At 41.4% G+C, this 18288-nt stretch overlaps 1 protein-coding gene across 4 annotated transcripts in view; it reads left to right on the plus strand.

Moving 5' to 3' along the window:
- cacna1g (calcium channel, voltage-dependent, T type, alpha 1G subunit) overlaps positions 1–18288 on the plus strand; it is a 190334-nt gene that overhangs the window by 79462 nt on the left and 92584 nt on the right. For all 4 annotated transcript variants that reach the window (XM_072712211.1, XM_072712212.1, XM_072712213.1 and 1 more), the window contains exon 5: positions 13048–13145. In XM_072712211.1, coding sequence (XP_072568312.1) covers positions 13048–13145 — 98 coding nt within the window. The remainder of the gene's footprint in view (positions 1–13047; positions 13146–18288) is intronic.

The following is an 18288-nucleotide window of genomic DNA, read 5'->3' on the forward strand; positions in this document are numbered from 1 at the left end:
TGAAGAAACAGTCATTTGAATTAACCTTGGTTAGGGACTGTTTAGCTGTTCAGTTATTCAAATTAGAGTATAACAACACTTTATATACAAGTACTTTGGATTTAAATTGTGTGGAGAGAACAGACAAAAACTTTTCACTTCACTAGCAGTCTTGCACAGTTTTTGGTTACCGTTGTGCAATGAAAAGTATATTAGAACCTTTGAAGAGTCCCCTTGAGGACATTATGGCTGACTAGAGTAGATTATAGTAAAACCTCATTTAAAGGTCACTCCCGGGAGAACAGAATGCTTACGTTGAACTTGAACAATGCTTTCAGCCTTGACTACTGCCAATATCTCTTAATTAACTAGGGAAAGAGTACCTATCACTCCACCTGCCAGAGATCATAATGCATATCTACCATTCTTGCCTTCTGAATCACTCACATGTCATTGTAGCCTGAGAAAAGTAAGCGTAACAATAACTCAAAGACTGTCGTTTGAAGTCCTTTTTAAATGTATTAAATTCACTCTCAGCTTTCTAGTAAAAATCTGTGAATCTTTAGAGGACAGAAGCAGACTTTTAAGTGAATAATGTTCTTATTATTTAATCAGTATATCTGTGTGTCTCAGCGTGTGTGCGTGTTTGTGTGGCTGGCAGTCGTGCTGGACGATGCCACATCTCCCCGCTCAGCTTTGAAACCACTGATCTGTGAAAAAATTACATTTATTGTTTTGTGATTATGTGTTAGCTTTAATGTCTTTTTGCATCTCAGCTATGAAATCCATTGGATTTAAACAAATTACATGACGGACCTAACAGAGTCCTCTGTAAATTGCAGAAAGAAGTGACTGCTTCTGTTTACATTTTAATAGTTTGTGACCAGTATCGTCATTTTCCATGATCATTATTTTCTTTGCTTTTAAACTGATGATGAGATGTATTATAATTGCTTTTTCTCATCAATGGTGCACAAACCTTAGGTCAGGGCTAACGTGGTCTGCATTCATTAGCATCTATAAACAAGGAAGCTACTTGCAATATGGAGAGAAAGGAAAACTTTAAACCAGGGAAGGGAATAAAATTAAAGAATCCATGTAAATTTCCTTTTCTTCTGGGCTGACATCTTTAATTGGATTGACAAATACACGTTTAAAATATTGATTTTTCAAGGTTCGTCTTTTCGTAAAAATATAAACGTAGAGTGAACAAAGGTAGGGGGCGCCATTAAAGATTTTGGGACCCATGAAAGCATTTCATATTGGGCCCCCAGCCCCAATTAATTTCCACATGTTTTAGGGCCACTGTCACTCAAGGGCCCCGGGAATCAGCCTAACTTTCCCCCAGCTTTACGGCGCCCCTGGGTACAGAGAATCCATCAGTTGATATGTATGAGATCATGCATTGTCATGCACCCAGAAGGAGCTTTAAAGACTGAGACAGGTGTGCCGTTCTGACGAGCTGAGGGCACTAGCGGAAAAGCCGCATTGCCGTGCCATATGGAGTGGAGGAGGGCCGGGCCAGAGCTTGTGCATAACTGCTGACGCTGCATCAGCTGCTCCATTAGCATATTAGCTGAAACAATGCCAGCCTTTGCTGGAAGCCACTCGCATCGTAGCCGTCGGAGGAATGTCACAGAAATGCCACCGGTGCCTGCAGTGTGAATGCCGTCTTCGGGCTAATAAAATTAGATTCTGTGTAAATTCGAGTGACATTTCTGAGGAATCATCTTCCGTTTATGATGCATAAGGTAGCTCATAAATAAATAGATGAATTATGTATTCATAGTCTATCATAGGTGTTGACTTAAATGCTGTTAATTACTTGGGGTTGCTAATACATAAAAAAATACCTTTCAGAATCAACATATAGCCATAGCTAAAGATAACATCATTTGTAAGGAAAAAAATTCTTATGTGAAAACAATGCATTGAATAACCACAGAATATATTTCAAATATTGCACTATATGTTGCCTTGTGTGACAAATTATGGGAAAATATATATCTTTGACATGACCAACTGGATAAAGACAATGGTTATTTGTAGTCACACATATCCAGTTTTCCTCAGCATAAGAAAAATCTAACTCAGGAAAAAAAAAATGGCGTTATTGTTAAGCTCGATTTTTTTAACACCTGTCTCAGACCCAAGCTAGGGAAGATGACTACCTTTTGAGATGCGGTTTCAGTAAGTTCATCCTGAAGTGGTGTTTTCAGCTTGGCACAGAGTTCTCCACTGCGGCTGCAAACCCGGCACAGAAAAAACTGGCACAGGAGCAACTGATTTCACATCATGTATCAGGGGGTGTTTAGACTGAGATGCTGAACTGACTTCAGTCCAACATTACACTTTATATTTATTGCAACAAAACATCCATAAACAATAACGTATTCAGCAAATATACCACTTTAAAGGACATACCTTTTTTGGATATGTGAAATTCAAATGCATTCTGTTTTCTGTATTTTAAACGCTATATAGCTAGCTAAAATCTCTAATCTCTACATGTCTTTACCTTGATACATACAAATGATCTAAAATAAATACATACTGTAGTGTGCAACTCCGATGAATTAAACAAGTTGAAAAAAGATCAACTTGTAGAAATTGCTACATATTTCTGAATAACAACGGTTCATGTGTTTTGCCTTCTGATGATTTGCTTAGTATTGTAATGACGAAAAAGATTGGACAAAAAAAAAACAATTGTTACAAGAGAGTAAATATTGCAAAATTATTTAGTTTTTCCCATGTATCATTGTGTAGTTTGTCATAATAGTGTATTTGTGGTTTTATGAAAAATTTAAGGTTTAAATGAAAAATTGCACCAAAGAACTCCGTATTACATACAGTGCAAGTTTAAATAAAAAAAAAATTAAATCTGACACAATGTATATGGAAAAATCTATTATTTGAATTTTAATGATACAATTAATATGGAAATCTTGTAATCATTCTTAATCCACAGATAATGGTGAATTATTTCTGGCATGTGTCAAACAGCAATGGTGTATTGTAACACCAGCATGTACAATGCATTGTATATTCGGTGTTTCTTTATTAGGTGACCTGCACCTTAATGCATACAGCCTGCTACTCCAAACAGCAAATCATGTGGCTGCACCTGAATACATAAGCGGGCAGACAAGGTCAAGAGGTTCATTTACTGTGTGGCACAGAATTAGAAAGGTTAAGAGAGATGATCTAAATGATTTTATATGTGGTGTGATTGTCGGTGCCAGACGTGGTGGTTCCATCCCCTCAGAAACAGCCACCCTCCTGGGATTTTCTGTACTACAGCATCAAGAGTTTACACAGTATGGTGTGTAAAACAAACCATTCAGTCAGTGGCGGTTCTGTTGCCGAAAAAAAAAGAAAACCCTGGTTAATGAGCGGGGGCAGGGGAGAGTGGCCAGACTCGTTAAAGCTAGCAGGAAGACCACAAGTCCAAGCGTAAGAGTGATGTGTAGAAAGACATCTCTGAACACACAGTTCTTCAAACATTGAAGTGGCTTTGCAGACAAAAGGGCATCCTAGCTTATACTGTGTTGGAGTATATAATAACATGGTCTCTGAGTGTATATGCCATGACGGGGCTAGTCACCAAGACAAGTCGATTTGTCACATTTTGATATTAAAACAACCGCTGTTACCTTTACAAAAAAGTACTGTGGTTGTGCTCCCTGTAATTGCCAGAGGATAACATTATTGGTGGTTGTCGAAAATGTTCTGTTACTTATTGCCAGTTAAATTTTGATATGTGTGTAATTTATCTAGTTATAGCTGCTAGTACAATGCTAAAGTGGGGCATGTTATTAAATGTATACAATGTTGACCGGATTTACAGGCAGTACAGGTGATGTGCAGGAGTTAGCAGGTGTATGTCTGTTGCTTACATTATGGCCTATAGTTGTAGCTGCAAACAACATCAATCCTGCTCTTGCAGCATCACTGAAACAATGGTAACCAAGGTAACAAGAAGACTGGTATACATTTCTTAGCAACTAGAAATATGGAGCCTGAAAGGATGAAATGTTTGTTTCACCAAAGAAAAAAAAAGAAATGCCACAGAAGAATTTTTTCAGCAGGCTTCAGTACTTTGACAGAAATAGTAAAATATTTCATTTTTAATTGAAAAAAGGACACATTGTTTTCTGTCTCGCATGTGTCCTGAGTGCACTGAGGAGGAGTCTGTGTGCCAATCCATGTGCCAGTCCGTGTGAAATTGCAGGCATCAGCCACATCAAGTCTCCCACATGGTGGCAAATCTCATCAACGGCAACTATGGCAGAGGAACTTTGATCCCCGTGGCTTAAGAGGTGGTTTTCTTGGTTCTCCTCAACCTCCCAGGAAGGAATGCCTTCCTGCGTGCAACAACAAACCCCCCCCCCCCCCCCCCCCAGCCCCCTTCTGTGTCTAGGGACTTCACACTTCGGTGCTGACTCTGAGGCCTGGGACAGTGTCCCTTGTCTGTTCAGGTTCAGCACAAAGCATCCTGCCTCATGGAAAGGTGACACATGACAAATGCAGAGATCAGACATCAAACTCAAACATGGAGGAAAAGATGTAAGGCTACAGTGACGTCAAAGGGAGACTACATCCTGTGCAAAGAATTCTTCGACTTTAAACTTTTGACATTTTAAAATCATTTCTGAGTTTCAAAATAACCCATCCATATAATATCTGTTTTGTCTGTTTATAAATTCCGCACTCTGCTAGCATTTGGTAATTATGGTTTTGGGTCTCTTGTTGTTTTTAAGGGAACATTGTAATGAATCATTACATATTAGGTTTCTGTTCAACAGACTTTGCCCTCAAAAACAAAATCTTTCTTAAGTTCAATGTGACTCTATCACGAGAAATAACTATCAAGTTAGTAATTATGTCAGTATGTCATTTCAGTATTCAGAGGCACAATTTTTGGAAAGCCGTTTTACACAGCGGAGTGTATTACTCCGTTATATGAACATAAGAAGATAAGGTATGCTGGACTAGATGCTGACCAAGAAAAAAGAACATTATGATTCTACATTTAGTCATTTGTTTTATTGATATTAATTGACCTTTACTGCTTGGAACTCATTTCATGATATGTATATTTTAGAGACTCGCACACAGGTGTGCTGTTCCAATTGTTCCTCTTACACATAAACAGTCTTTTCCTCACTGACACGCACACGCAGACACACACACGGCCTGGATTCCTCTCTGGCGCACATGCACCCACGCACATACGCGCGACGGCCTCCATTCCCCACTGGCGAATGCACGCACACTGAAACGCTATCGTGCGTTTCCCTGCCTCCCCAAGGTCTGGGAGCACCTGCTTCAAATTAGACGCCGTTCCTTCTCAATGGAAAGTAATGGCTCTGACAGGCTGACTTGGAAACGGGGGGGGGGGACTCTCTGGCATTGGGGCGCGTCATGATCTGAGCTCTTTCTCTGGCACACGCACAGGTCAAACGCACAGCTCATTTCAGTTCTGGGTATGGAATTCATTTCGCTAAATAAAAAATTGAGAAAGAGAAGGCCTGACTATCCGAGTACTAATTTTAGGGAGTAGAAATGAAACCCATTTGTTGTTTACTCATGGCTAAACTATGCCTTTTGTGTTTCGAGTGTCATGCACATTTGTTTTACTTCACTGGACAATGAAAAGAGCAGCCCGTCTGTAGCTGTGCCATTCTCTTTGTTTTAAAAGCTTGTGCATGACGGTCCTTCAGGAATACCCCTGAACATAGCTGATTTGGCCTTGACCGTAAAAGTCAACTGGAGCGGATCGCCTGGCCGGCACGCCGTCCGCCACTAAAAAAAAGCCCCCACTAGGGGGCAGTGGCCAGAGTGACATCTGTTCTTGGGAACTTCCCTTCATTTTTTAAGTCAGTCAACAGACATTCTGGGGTCAGGGAAACATATAAACCACATTTTCTTTGTGTAGGATGTCCTAACCCTCTAGAGCAGGAGTCTCCAGCTCCGGTCCTGGAGAGCTACTATCCAGAAGGTTTTCTGTCCCACTTGACTTCTGATGAGCCACAATTATTCCTGGTATTTACCTGAGAACAGGTGTGGCACTGGTAAGATAGAAAACCTACTGGACGGTAGCTCTCCAGGACTGGAGTTGGAGACCCCTGCTCTAGAGGGACAGGGCCAACTTGAGGTGATGGGTGTGGGGTCATGACAGCCATCCCTCTGGTGGCAACAGAGGGATGCATGCATAAGGACGGCAGCCTTTCAGAGCCAGATCTTTTTTCTCCTTATTTTTAACGAATTATGTTTTTTTATCAGGCCAGGTACTTACAGATGGCTAGGTGATTCCCTCCATCGATCACTCTGTAGCACCGTGGTACTTGTTGTTTCCACAGGCTGTTAAACTGGTACAGTCTGTCTCTCTGTAAGTCGCCATAGAACACTCTCCATCCATTGCCGCTGTGATTTACAAGGGCCTGTGTCGATTGCAATGGCAATTTTTGTGATTAATAACTTCTTACTTCGTTGTGTTTTGATTATTTGAGGGAAGCGCACCTCTAAACACACGCCGCCACTTCCAAAGTGCCCGCATTCGCCTGGGCCTGGAATAGCAAATCATTGCAACTTGATGGAACGCGAGAGTCCATTTTCGGGGTGCTTAAAAAGTCATCGGACATCCACGTGGATAGTGCAGGTGAGCGAGGAGAATTATTCAAGCAGCAGACCACAACATGGAGAAATCCTACCCGAATTCAGACTCCTGATAGGCCGATGGCCCCGCAGACAGCTTCCAGCTGTGTTTGTGATGGGAGGTATTTGTGAAAGAATGTGCTGTCTGAAGGGCACAGACAAGGGCACAGTGCCCACCAACAACGGCCGTTAAACTGGTCTTTGAAGAGAAGCATGTAAAGCGTATTAAATTTTTACAGTGAGCATTGCCTGGCTTAGAATATATGGGACAAGCCTTATCTGCCTTTAACCCCTCTTTGTGCAAGTTATGCCCTTACACTCCACTAACATGAACTCCTTTGATTGTTCACCTGCCTGTCCATTGTTTCGGTTTATTTCCTAAAAATACTGATGATGAGGCTCAAAAGACAAAATTTGGGCCGTGGACCAAAAGGGAAAGCGATTTGTTTACTGGCAGTAAAATCAGTTTAACAAAGACCTCTGTCCGTCATCTCACTGCAACACAACTGTGAATTCTGTCTTACCACAAAATATATATCTTGGGAGATCTTGTCATTGCTTGACGTTAATCTCTCAATTAAGCACATTAGTTGCAGCAACTTCTGTGCAAAAGAAATACAGCATAAAATGAGCAAACAAATCAAGTAATAAGGGTACTAAAGGGGCATTTGTATATATAATACAGTAGAGGCGTATGTTACTACAAGCTGATTTATATTGCTGACGTGTGACTGAACCTTTTTAAATCTATGAAGTATTAAGGGAGAGGTTATAATATCTTGAGTGCAGGATTTGACCAGCGTTCAGCTTTTATTGCTTCTGCATGCTGGAGAAAAAGCAGGTGGAAGGCTGAGCGAGGACAAGCAAATCGCTGAAAATACGAACAGTGCCACAGAGATATCTACCGATCCCCAGAGATATCTACCGATCTCCAGAGATGCTCTCCAAGCTACACCTTTCCCCTCCAACACTCAACCTCTCTATCTCTGTCTCTCTCTCTCATACACACACACACACACTCTCTCTATCTCTCTCTCTCACACACACTCTTTGTGTCATACACACTCTCTCTCTCATATATCCTCTCTCTCTCTCTTTGTCTCTCTTTCTCACACACACACGCACACACACACACAGGCACACGCCACAATCCCCCTCTGAAGTTTGCTTCGTTAACCTGCTAGGTTTTGGTGGGGAGGAGGTGGGGTAGGCGAGAGGAGTGATTGAAGGAGTAGTAAGGCACAGATGAGAGGGAAGCTGAGGAAAAGAAGCCTTTCAGTATAGCCGCCTGTGTCAGCCTGGGCACAGTGACGGTGGCGGCCGCGCACTGAGGGATGAGAAGGGAAGTTCAAGCTTCCCTGTCATCCTGTCACACATGTTGTGATTTTGTGTTAGCGAAGCAGGTATTTTTCAATCGTTATTGAATTCCGCCTCGGTAATTATTATTACTGAATTGGCCAGGATATTCAGCAGAGCATGTTCAGACGCAGCCAGGTCTCTCCCCAGAAGAGTTCGGCGACGAAACAAATGGAGCAGTACTCATGTGTGACTGAGAGGAAGCTTGTTTTCATCCCCAGTCTGCCTTCTTCATACTTTTCCTATTATAGTTTCTTCACAGTGTCATTGTGTGGACGCTCGGCCGGTTGTTGTCACGAAGAGGTTTCGTTCCAGGGGAAATACCATTCCTCAGACTGGAGTACTCAAGTGTGCTGCCGTATAGCAGAAAGTACATGACTGGGATTGCAAGGGTTTCCCACATCTGTGCGTGCGTGTGTGTGTGTGTGTGTGTGTGTGTGTGGATAGAGGGTGTTTTGCTTTCATACATAGGGGGTAAAAGCAGTCCCAGATTGTCCTTTTGCTGTGAGTGTGTGAGTTGCTAGGAGGAGGTGTATAGTGTGTGTGTGTGTGTGTGTGTGTGTGTGTGTGGTGGCAGCGTATGTGTATTTAGCTATATTTGTTGCTGTTATGTGAGCTCTGTGTTTGTCTGGCCAAGCCTGGGCTTTGTGTGAAGTCTCCTCACGCAACCCTGCTCACGCTTCAGCCTCGCCGTCAGCCAGTTCCCCACAATCCTTCTTCTCGTCCAGCCTCCTCCTTTCTGCCTCCTTGCTAACCCCACTCTCTCTTGCAACCCAAAACTAAACAAAAAAAAAAACACTCCCAGCCCCTTCCTCCTCATGTAAATCTATTAATTACATGTCCCTTTCTCTTCCCTTTTTAATAGCTTGATTATGCTGATTTTCACTACTGGGTTTTTTTTTTTTAAATTTTTTTAAACTCCAGTCACCAGCCACATCTGGCTCCCATCAACCCGAATCAGTCCTGACACGGCGCTCAGCGGGTCTTGGGAGTGCCAGCCGGAACCAGGCCGGGGCACATTTTCAACACTGCGGCCGCCAAGGTGGCTTCCCAGCTAACGAAACGAGAACAAGGGAATGTTCTTATAAAAGTCCAGGGGAAAAAAAAAAAAAACGACTTTCTCAATTGACCTATAACATAAGCTTGAGTATTGACGGTGTTGTGGGAACGTCCCGTGCCCTCTGAGCCTTTCTGCTAACAATGGGCCCGGTGGCTGGGCTCCATCGCAGCCTGGAGCACCCTGATCCGTAACGGGATGGGCTCGTCTGCCCGGGGAGGCTGTCTGCTGGCTCTGACTCAGATCTCAGTTTGAATGTGAGGAAAAGGCAAACTACTCCCTACCACAAATATTTCACTCCACTGTCTTCTTCAATCCTCATTACTTAAACTTGGGTTAGTGCTGCTGTTAGGTAGCTGGCTTATTATTGCAATCTTAGTTTAAGATATGAGTCCATTTTGAACTGCGCGATTACTCACATACTATGGGATGTGAAATTTTTGTTAGGTATAATTTTATGTTTGACATATAGTTCGGAAATCATGTCATAATCTTACACTATAGCATTATAATATTAAAATGTTAACTGGCTGGCTAGTTATCACTGTTAACATGCTTCCTTTATTAACACAGTGCGTGGTTCTTTGAGTTATTTGGCTCCCATATTCATAATCAATAAGATCTTCATATGCTTCAGTTGTCCAACAACTGGGACATGACTTGAAAATGGATTCTGCCAAGTAATTAATAATTTATGTCCATAATTATAGAGCAAGATCTTTACAATGGGCTGTGTGTCTATGAAGCTTCCTTTCTCAGTCTATCTGCTATTCCATGCACAGCTGTCCACCATGTGCACATTCTCACATGCGCCATGCTCACGCTCAACATGCATGCATGTAAACAAATCCATTCAGAAAAAGCTTCAAAGCTTCACAAGCTACTTAACATACACACTTTTAACAAAACATGTGACATTATCACTGACCAAGGTCCCATCGTGTTTTTGGGATAGATGCTTCATAAACTTAAACATAGCCTCGTGAAACCATAATATACAACTTTCTATACAATTAATAAAAATGCAATGAGCTTTCACAAGAAATCACAGTATTCTATGAATTATTAATATTCAGTTATCGTCCTGTTATCTGTATGCATGTTCCAAGACAACCTGCTGTGTTTGTTGGCTCTGAATCCCACCAGACAAGCCTTGTCAAACTCCTATTATTGTCTATATTTGCAAGTCATATTTAGACATTTAATAATTGGCTGCCATTGGCTCTGACATGCCAGCCTTTCTCCCTGCAATGTGCCATGTGTTCCTGAAATGGTTCGCCCCCGTTGTGTCTGAAACACCAGCATCTGGCCTCTGCCAAAACCTCCAAAGGCCTGGGTCTTGCTCTTCTAAGGATACTTTGGTCTCTTTCTTCTCCTCTGACACAGAGTTGTTTTGTGTGAGATTTTTATAAGTGCACTAGCCTCATAATGCAAGGTGGGGTGGGGGGTGATTGGGGGGGGGGGGGTGATGGGGGGGCTGTAAGGGGAAAAAAAAGTATATTAGTACTTGCGAGAGAAAGAAAAAAAGAACAAAAGAACAATAAATATATTCAGCTGCCTTCATAATTTTCATCAATTTTTCATGTACGGTCGTAAAGATATCCCAAACTTTATGGGGCATGCTTGCCAAGGTACAGTCATTTCCATACTTTTTTCCATGAAAAAATATTCTAAACTGGCACCAATTACAGTTCCTGCCTGGTTCTCTGGCGATGCAGGCTTTCTCGTTGTGCCTTTCAAGATCGTCTGGTCTTCGCGCCCTCCCCTTTAATAAGTAAAGTTTACGGAGTTTGTACCGCGGCCACCACACCGCGGCCGCCCACCGACCGTGTCTCCCCTCACACACCCCCACGCAGCCCACATGCGCACAGCGCACATGCGTAACTCATATATAAAAGGCAGGGCTGCACAAAGCAGGGAACTCCATCCGCTAGCCATGTGCGCCACAGCTGTGGGGAGCTAAGGGAGACGAGAGAAGGGGGGAAAAAACAAACAAACAAGTGCAATTTGGATGTTGCGCACAAAGGCTGGCTGAGTGGGGAATTTCCCCTGGGAGCTACGGAGCTGGGGCCCCGTGCCTGGGGAGCGCTGGTCAGGGCAGCTGACGCGCTAGCGGGCTATGCCTCTACTCCTGGTAGCCCTGCGTAGCTCCCAGCCGAGCAGTGTTTCGAGACTCATAAGAGATCACTTCAAAGCCAACAGCAAAATACCAGCACGCTTGCAGTCTTCTTTTTAGCTTATGCTGGAAAAAAGCACCAGTTAAAGCTACACATATTGTGCAAAAAGCCACCAGATAGATCGATAGGTAAGTAGGTAGACAGACAGACAGATAGGGGATCTTAAGTGTGTATCCTGGTATGCATGTGTGTGTGTGTTGGGGTAACAAGAAAAACTCACTGTATGAATATGACAATACTTTCTGTTAAATTGCATTAATTTTTGTTTTTATGGAGCAGAGAAAGCATGCAGTCAGTGGGTAGGGTCAGACAGGGTCCTTGGAGTACGCAAGGGCCTTGCTTAAAGGCCTAACATTGATATGATTACTGTGCTAGATTTGAACCCACAACCTTCTGGATACAGGCACAGAGCCCTATGAAGGCTGTTCTTTGTTAGGCTCAAGTACTGTGTCTCATTTTATGCATAAAAACAAAGTGGTAAGAAAAAGTGCACAATTTGTCAAAAATTTAAACCTGTGTAACTTTTGACTGCATTTATCGCCTTTTATTATTTCTGAATATTTACTGTAAAATCGTTTAAATTCCCCATTGGAACTGACAGGCGTAACGCATAAGTGTGGTTTTAATGCTTTTATCATTAATCTCCAGCATCAGACCACAACACTCAAGAGCTCTGGGATGTCTCAGATTCAGCTGCTTGACTCACCAGGTGGCATTTAGATTTTGTAGTAATGTTTGCCGTCTTGTTCTGGGAAAAATAAGAAAAAAGTAAAGTGGACAATACTACTGAAAATAAAACATTACTCAAGTGTCCTTAAAGTTCTCCAGAGATGGTGTTCCATTGTAAGTTATGCAAGCTATATCCAAGGCGTATCTGCGCTGACATGACCCTGCTTACTAGCAGGGCCAAAAGAATGACCAGTCCGAGCTGGTTGTGTCACCACCGTCTGATTGCTTGAAATGCACGGAGATACCAGTGATCTGTCTTAATATACATGGATTATTTGAAGAAAAAGAGGGCATATTCTATATATTATTCATTATACCCTGATTATTGATGCATTTCCAATAACTCGGAGCTTGAAAATTTCCAACCTCCTACTTTAAAAAGTACTAAAGAACTGCTGAATGGAATGGACTCATAATGCAAACTAATGCAAGCTAATGCTCATTTTGTTAGCCATTTGATGCTGACATAACACGTCGACTCTCACAGACATGCTAGCGGAAATTAGCCCATAATAAATCATGATGTGCGCCGTGTGAATAGTAAATAAGCATCTCTTTGGTTTTACGTTACTGTCACTCTCCAAACCTGCCAACTCTTTTACCAAGCCGACCCTTCTGCAGTGGAAAATCAAAGCGAGGTGGAACCACACGTAACTATTGTCTCTTCATGGTATGGGTCAGGTACGGCTTGGTTTCTGTATGCCAGTGGAAAGGCACCACATTTCACATCTACTCTCTACATGTGCTCTTGACAGCTAGCTTTAGTAATAGTATATACAACTTGAAATTCCTGTGAGATGGTCGCTCCAAATGACTTATTGGGTATAACTGTCTCCCACAATCATTTGTTACTGACCCAAAATGCCACACTGTTAACTAGCTGTAGCCTTACCTTAATTCTGGAGGACATTATATAGCTACCAATGCTGCTGTGGTTTCTAATGAAGAAAACTGGTGTTACCACTGTGTTTTTCCATTGATTTAGAATGTTCTCAGTAAGTCTATGGATGGCAGTTTAGGTGGGGCGTGGCCAAGCTGGGAAATGCGAAGCTTTGATGCTAACACGGTGTCCCTGTGTGTCTGTGACAGCATGCTGGAGTACTCCCTCAACCTTCAGAACGTCAGCTTCTCTGCCGTCCGCACTGTCAGGGTGCTTCGGCCCCTCCGAGCCATCAACCGGGTGCCCAGTGAGTATCAGAACCATGTTCCTCCATCGTACCCATAGCCATCTTTAAATCTCATTATCACCATCACCATCAGAACAGTCTGGCTTGTCTTGTTTCTTGTTATTAATGTAATGTTGTTGTCTTTGACTTGCCAATAACTTTTTAAAAGGTCCAAGGTTCATCTGTTACCTGAAATGTTTTGCTGTTACTTTTGATTTAATTATGGACTTTTGATCGATTGACTCACATTACGCTCTGTAGACACATAATTTGAACCAGGGACTTTTTTCTTAAAATTTCAATATAATGCTTCTGTACAAATGTGACATTTTTTTAAAATAAGATGCACCTTATTGGTTGCATTTGAACTTTGAGTCACAGTACTGTATTAACCCTTTGAACCCCATCCATTTTGAGTGGTATTCTATCCCTTTGAGTTTAGGCTTATTAAATTGTATGTATGTGAGTTAGTCACATGTGCTTTATGGTTTTGTCTTCAGGACATTCTGGGCTACTCAGATATGTCACATTTTGATGTGTAAATGCTGACATATTCTTGATATCATCCTTTTTGTGAGAAAAAACTACTTGCGCCTTTTAGTCTCACCTAATATAAAAATTTGCAGACACTACAAATACCATCTTATAAATGTTGAGATTAGAGTCTCTGTTATGTGAGAATGCAGGGGTTTCATTGGGGAGCTTTCTGTGACTTCATATTGTGAAGGAATATATGGTTAGTGCCAGGCAGAAATCAATATCTTTGATCATGCATCCATTTGGTAACTTGTTGAAGTTATCTAATAAGTAGCAATGCATGATTATATATATATATATATATATATATATATATTCATTACTTTATAACATCTGATAGAAATTGAAATAGGAAAGCATACGTTAGTTTAAGATCCACTGGTTAAACACAGACATAACAAATGAATTTGAAGTCTAATGCTGAATGTTTATTGCTATAGTTTTTCTGCCTATATTCGCTGTGATTGCTAAAGTGAAATTTGTGATCAATATTGATGTATTTTGGTGAGTGGTCTTGCCTGGTCTTCAAGTCCTCTATGTCCGAGACCGAGACAAGACCGAATCAAAACAAAGTCGATTCTGAGACGAGACCAAGACCGCAAAAAAGTACTACTATATATAGAAGCATCAAGCATTAGCATGTCTTTACCTCTAGTTTTCAGGTTGGGAGTAATGTAGCATAGTAGACAATTGCAGAAGTAATTTATGTTCAACATGTGTCTTGCTGGTGGCTGGCTTGCTTTAGTTTGCTTTCTTCTGGGTTTCTGATGTGTAATGTTTGTACTTGAGATCTGCTCTTCCTCTGTTAGAAATAGGGGTCCTGTTCATTGGGACTGTCCCCATCTCCATCTGCTCACTTTTGCCCACTTTTGCCCATTGTTCCTGTTCACTGCTTCCAGTCCAGTCTAAAATAAATCTGCAAAAAAAGACAGTTATGGAAGATGTTGATGTTCAGTCATCCAGAGCAAAAAGTCAGATCTCATTCTTCTGTACCTTCAGATGGATTATCGGTGACTCATCCTACCTTTCGGTGAAGTTAGGATTAGGGTTAGAGTGAGAAAGAAGAGAAAAATCTGCAAACAGAGTGAGCTGTCCATGTAGGATTCCGCTGGGACTTTGCTGGGGGTGATTTGTGTGTTTTTCCTTTCTTAAACCAATCTCCCATTTAAATAACGCCATTATTTACATCTTTATTTGTTTCACTTAGGTTCCCGGGTAACAACAGCACATCTTTCATTAACCACAGTCAGGCTATTACTGTTTTCATTACACCTGCAGGCCCTTTATTCATTTACTTAGAGCTCTATTTTTTTATCTCCTGACGCATGTAATGCACAAGGGGTTTATCGCTTAGTTTGAAGATTAATCAAGACAAATTAAACGTCTAATAAACGGTGGGTGTCTCCCCATTGCCCTGCGAATGGCCATCTTCAGCCAGGAAGAGGCCTCATAATCATTCTCAGTGTGGATGCAGAGCAGGGGACGGAGGGCCCAGGCAGGTCTGCCTGGGATCCTTCATCCACAACCACTCTCTGTAATTACCATTCAACCCAATCTAAACCACAGGGGGGTGCTGGGGTATTAAGGGGGGGCTAGGGTCAGACAGACCCATTGCTCATTGAGGAGCCACTCTGTCTAATTATACTCTTAATCGAAGAATTAATTTGGAAATTGTTTTATCTGTTCTTTGCATGCTGTGAAATGTCTTTCTTTTTCTGTGCGTTCCGGGTGGGTGTTATTTGTCTTTTTTTTTTTTTTTCCTCTACTAGCTAATCAAGATGTGGCGATGCGTTCAGATGCAAAATGGTGGCATTAATCATCAAGTCATTTAATAAAGCCCGACGGGGTCCTGGTCGCTTGACAGGAGGCTTGAGCCTTTAGTAACAACTGGCTCCAGCTTCCGGGACTGTGTAAGCGCTGGCTGTTCGCCAGAGTTTGGCCCTGTGTGACCCAAAGATGTAAACAAAGACTGTACATATGATTTAAACACTCGCTGCACGTTGCAGGGTCATCACCTCTGTATAAAAAGAAAAACCGGAATATGTTGCAACCTTCCATTCTCCTTAAAAAAAATGACTTGATATGCCCTCTCCTTGTTACAGTAGGTGCATATTGTATTGGGAATGCATCACTCGGTCTGGTTTGTGCCAATTATTGCAATAATTATGAATGACAAAGATAGTATCTTTAGTAAAAAAAAAAGAAAAAAATGCTGAAATTGTTACCTCTTAGCAATTGTTAACATTAGCTTAGTGTTACTTTCTTAATTTTATGGCAGCCGGGTGTCATTTCGCATGATTCATTGGTTTGGCAGACATTTTCTAAAATCCATTTGTATAGCTGGATATCATTTATGGAAGCCACTCAGATTAAGCACCTAGCTTAAGTGTACAACATATAGTGCTCCTTCTGGAACTATAAATGACAACCTTGTGCACAAGTACAGTTCCTTTATCACCTTTCTGGCTGCTGGCTATTTTCAGGTTAATTGGTAGCTTGAGGTCATCACGACAGATTTCTACAGTATCTGGATCAGCAGGCCACTCAGGTCCTTATCCCCAGAGAGGCATATAGCCTGACCACTTCTTCTGTGCTTAGCACTGGGAGCAGGTTAATCAAAAACCTCTTCCCCTAACACGGCTGCAGTTTTTAAAATCCATTTATTGTTTCAAATGACAAATGAGATCATGGCTGGAGAGCAGCCCCTGGGATAATTCGCCTGTCTTCTTTCCTGGAATACCCAGCATAATTGTAACTGCAGATGTCGATGCTGAAGGAGAAGTGCAGTGCGGGAGGCCTGCTTAACGACACTGGGACACAGACAGTGGGATACAGACGCAGGTGCAGTGGTTAGGTGTGTTGTACAGCCTGGAATAATAGTTTCCGTTATCCAGTAACAGTTTGACTGGGGGAATCTGTTGAAGTCTGACAGATTTAAATCTCTCCTGTCATAAAGTCCAGTGAAAATAATTCCCTCTAAGCAATTTGAATAGTATTAAAATGGCCTAGAATTAAACTTCCACATATCCTCCTATTTAAAAAATGATGAATGTGTAGACCAGGGGTCTCCAACGCCGATCCTGGAGAGCTACTGTCCAGTAGATTTTCTATCCTACCCGGCTTCTGATGAGCCACACCTGTTCTCAGGTAAATACCAGGAACAATTGCGACTCACCAGAAGCCAGGGAGAATAGAATAGAATGGCTCTCCAGGATCGGAGTGGAAGACCCCTGGTGTGAGCTATAGGCTTGCCTACATGTAGAATGAAACGAGCGTTATTTATTTAATTTACTCTGATGAAGCACGCGCACCATAACAGCAAACCGTAATGAGCGAGAGAGATCAGACATGGCCAAATAAGCAAACCTTAAAAAGTATTTTGTGAAACCAAGCAGGTCTAATGACAATGATGATGAATCTCAGATACAGTGTGAAGTCACAGAAACCACTGATGCCGTTACCCTGTAGCAAAAGGAAATTATTTGATTTCAAATTGGCAGCAGCACCCTATAATTAAAATGTTATAGCCAGATAGGTTTATATATATATAGTTTATTGGTTTGTTTGCAAATAGTTTTTATCCTGCTTTATTTTATCTGAGAATATGCAGACCAGAAGCTGAACGAAATTCTTTGTGTTTACGTGTTAAAACGTGAGCTTGCATAATATTTATTTATTTTCGCGTTATACACGCAAGTCTATAGGCAGGACTTGTTTTATTTGAAATAGCCTACTTTTCAATAAAACAATCTACATGCCTTGATGACGTCATTCTTTACATAGTCTGCCTATCAAGCTCAGTAGTAAGCACAAATAATATTTCACTAGAATTTCTCACATTTGTCCGGGACATTGAAATCTTCCTGGACATGTTGACTGTCACCAATGTCTTCTAGCAGAAAAACTGGCCTAGATCTCATGTCTGAGAGTAAGAAGTGACAAGAGCTTAGGTGTGAGGTGAAGAAAGACCAGGAGTGAAAAAGAATTAAATGAAAAGGTTATTATATATAAAATAGGAGATGCTTTGATACTGAAAAATGCTTAGTATACAATATGATGGAGAGAAAGGTAATCAATAAATGATCATTAGTACAGTCTACAGTATGTCAAAAATCCAACGCTCTTTCATCTCTGAGGGGATTCTAGATGAGCCTTTTACTCTGTCCCCTTTTGTAAATATTGATTTTATTGCAAAATATTGGCAGTCAGAGGAATGTTATCCTTAGTTTGCTGTGGCTTATTGACCTGTGTTATGGAACTGCAAAGGCTACACGTTACTTTGCGCTTCAGCAGTAGTGAGGCTACAGATGGAAATTGATTCTTTGTTGTTCATATATAGAGTTTTAATAATATTTGCTGATTGTAAGATAGAATTGTGGTAATCAAGTTTCTTATCTCGAAATGTACTCTTTCACGAGGGAAAAAGTCGTCACAGGGGACTATAATGAACTGTCAGATTTAAATAACTGCATTTGGATCAATATTAGCTGCCCTTTATTTTTTCAGAGTTTATGGCAGAGGAATGACTAAGTATGCCATGTGTACATTATTGTTGTCAAAACTCGAGAAGTATCTTTAGCTGTGATTGCTGTACCCTTTATTTCCGTCTCATCTGGTAAATGATCTC

The sequence above is a fragment of the Paramormyrops kingsleyae genome, chromosome 5, assembly GCF_048594095.1.
Source record: "Paramormyrops kingsleyae isolate MSU_618 chromosome 5, PKINGS_0.4, whole genome shotgun sequence".
Taxonomy (NCBI): Eukaryota; Metazoa; Chordata; class Actinopteri; order Osteoglossiformes; family Mormyridae; genus Paramormyrops; species Paramormyrops kingsleyae.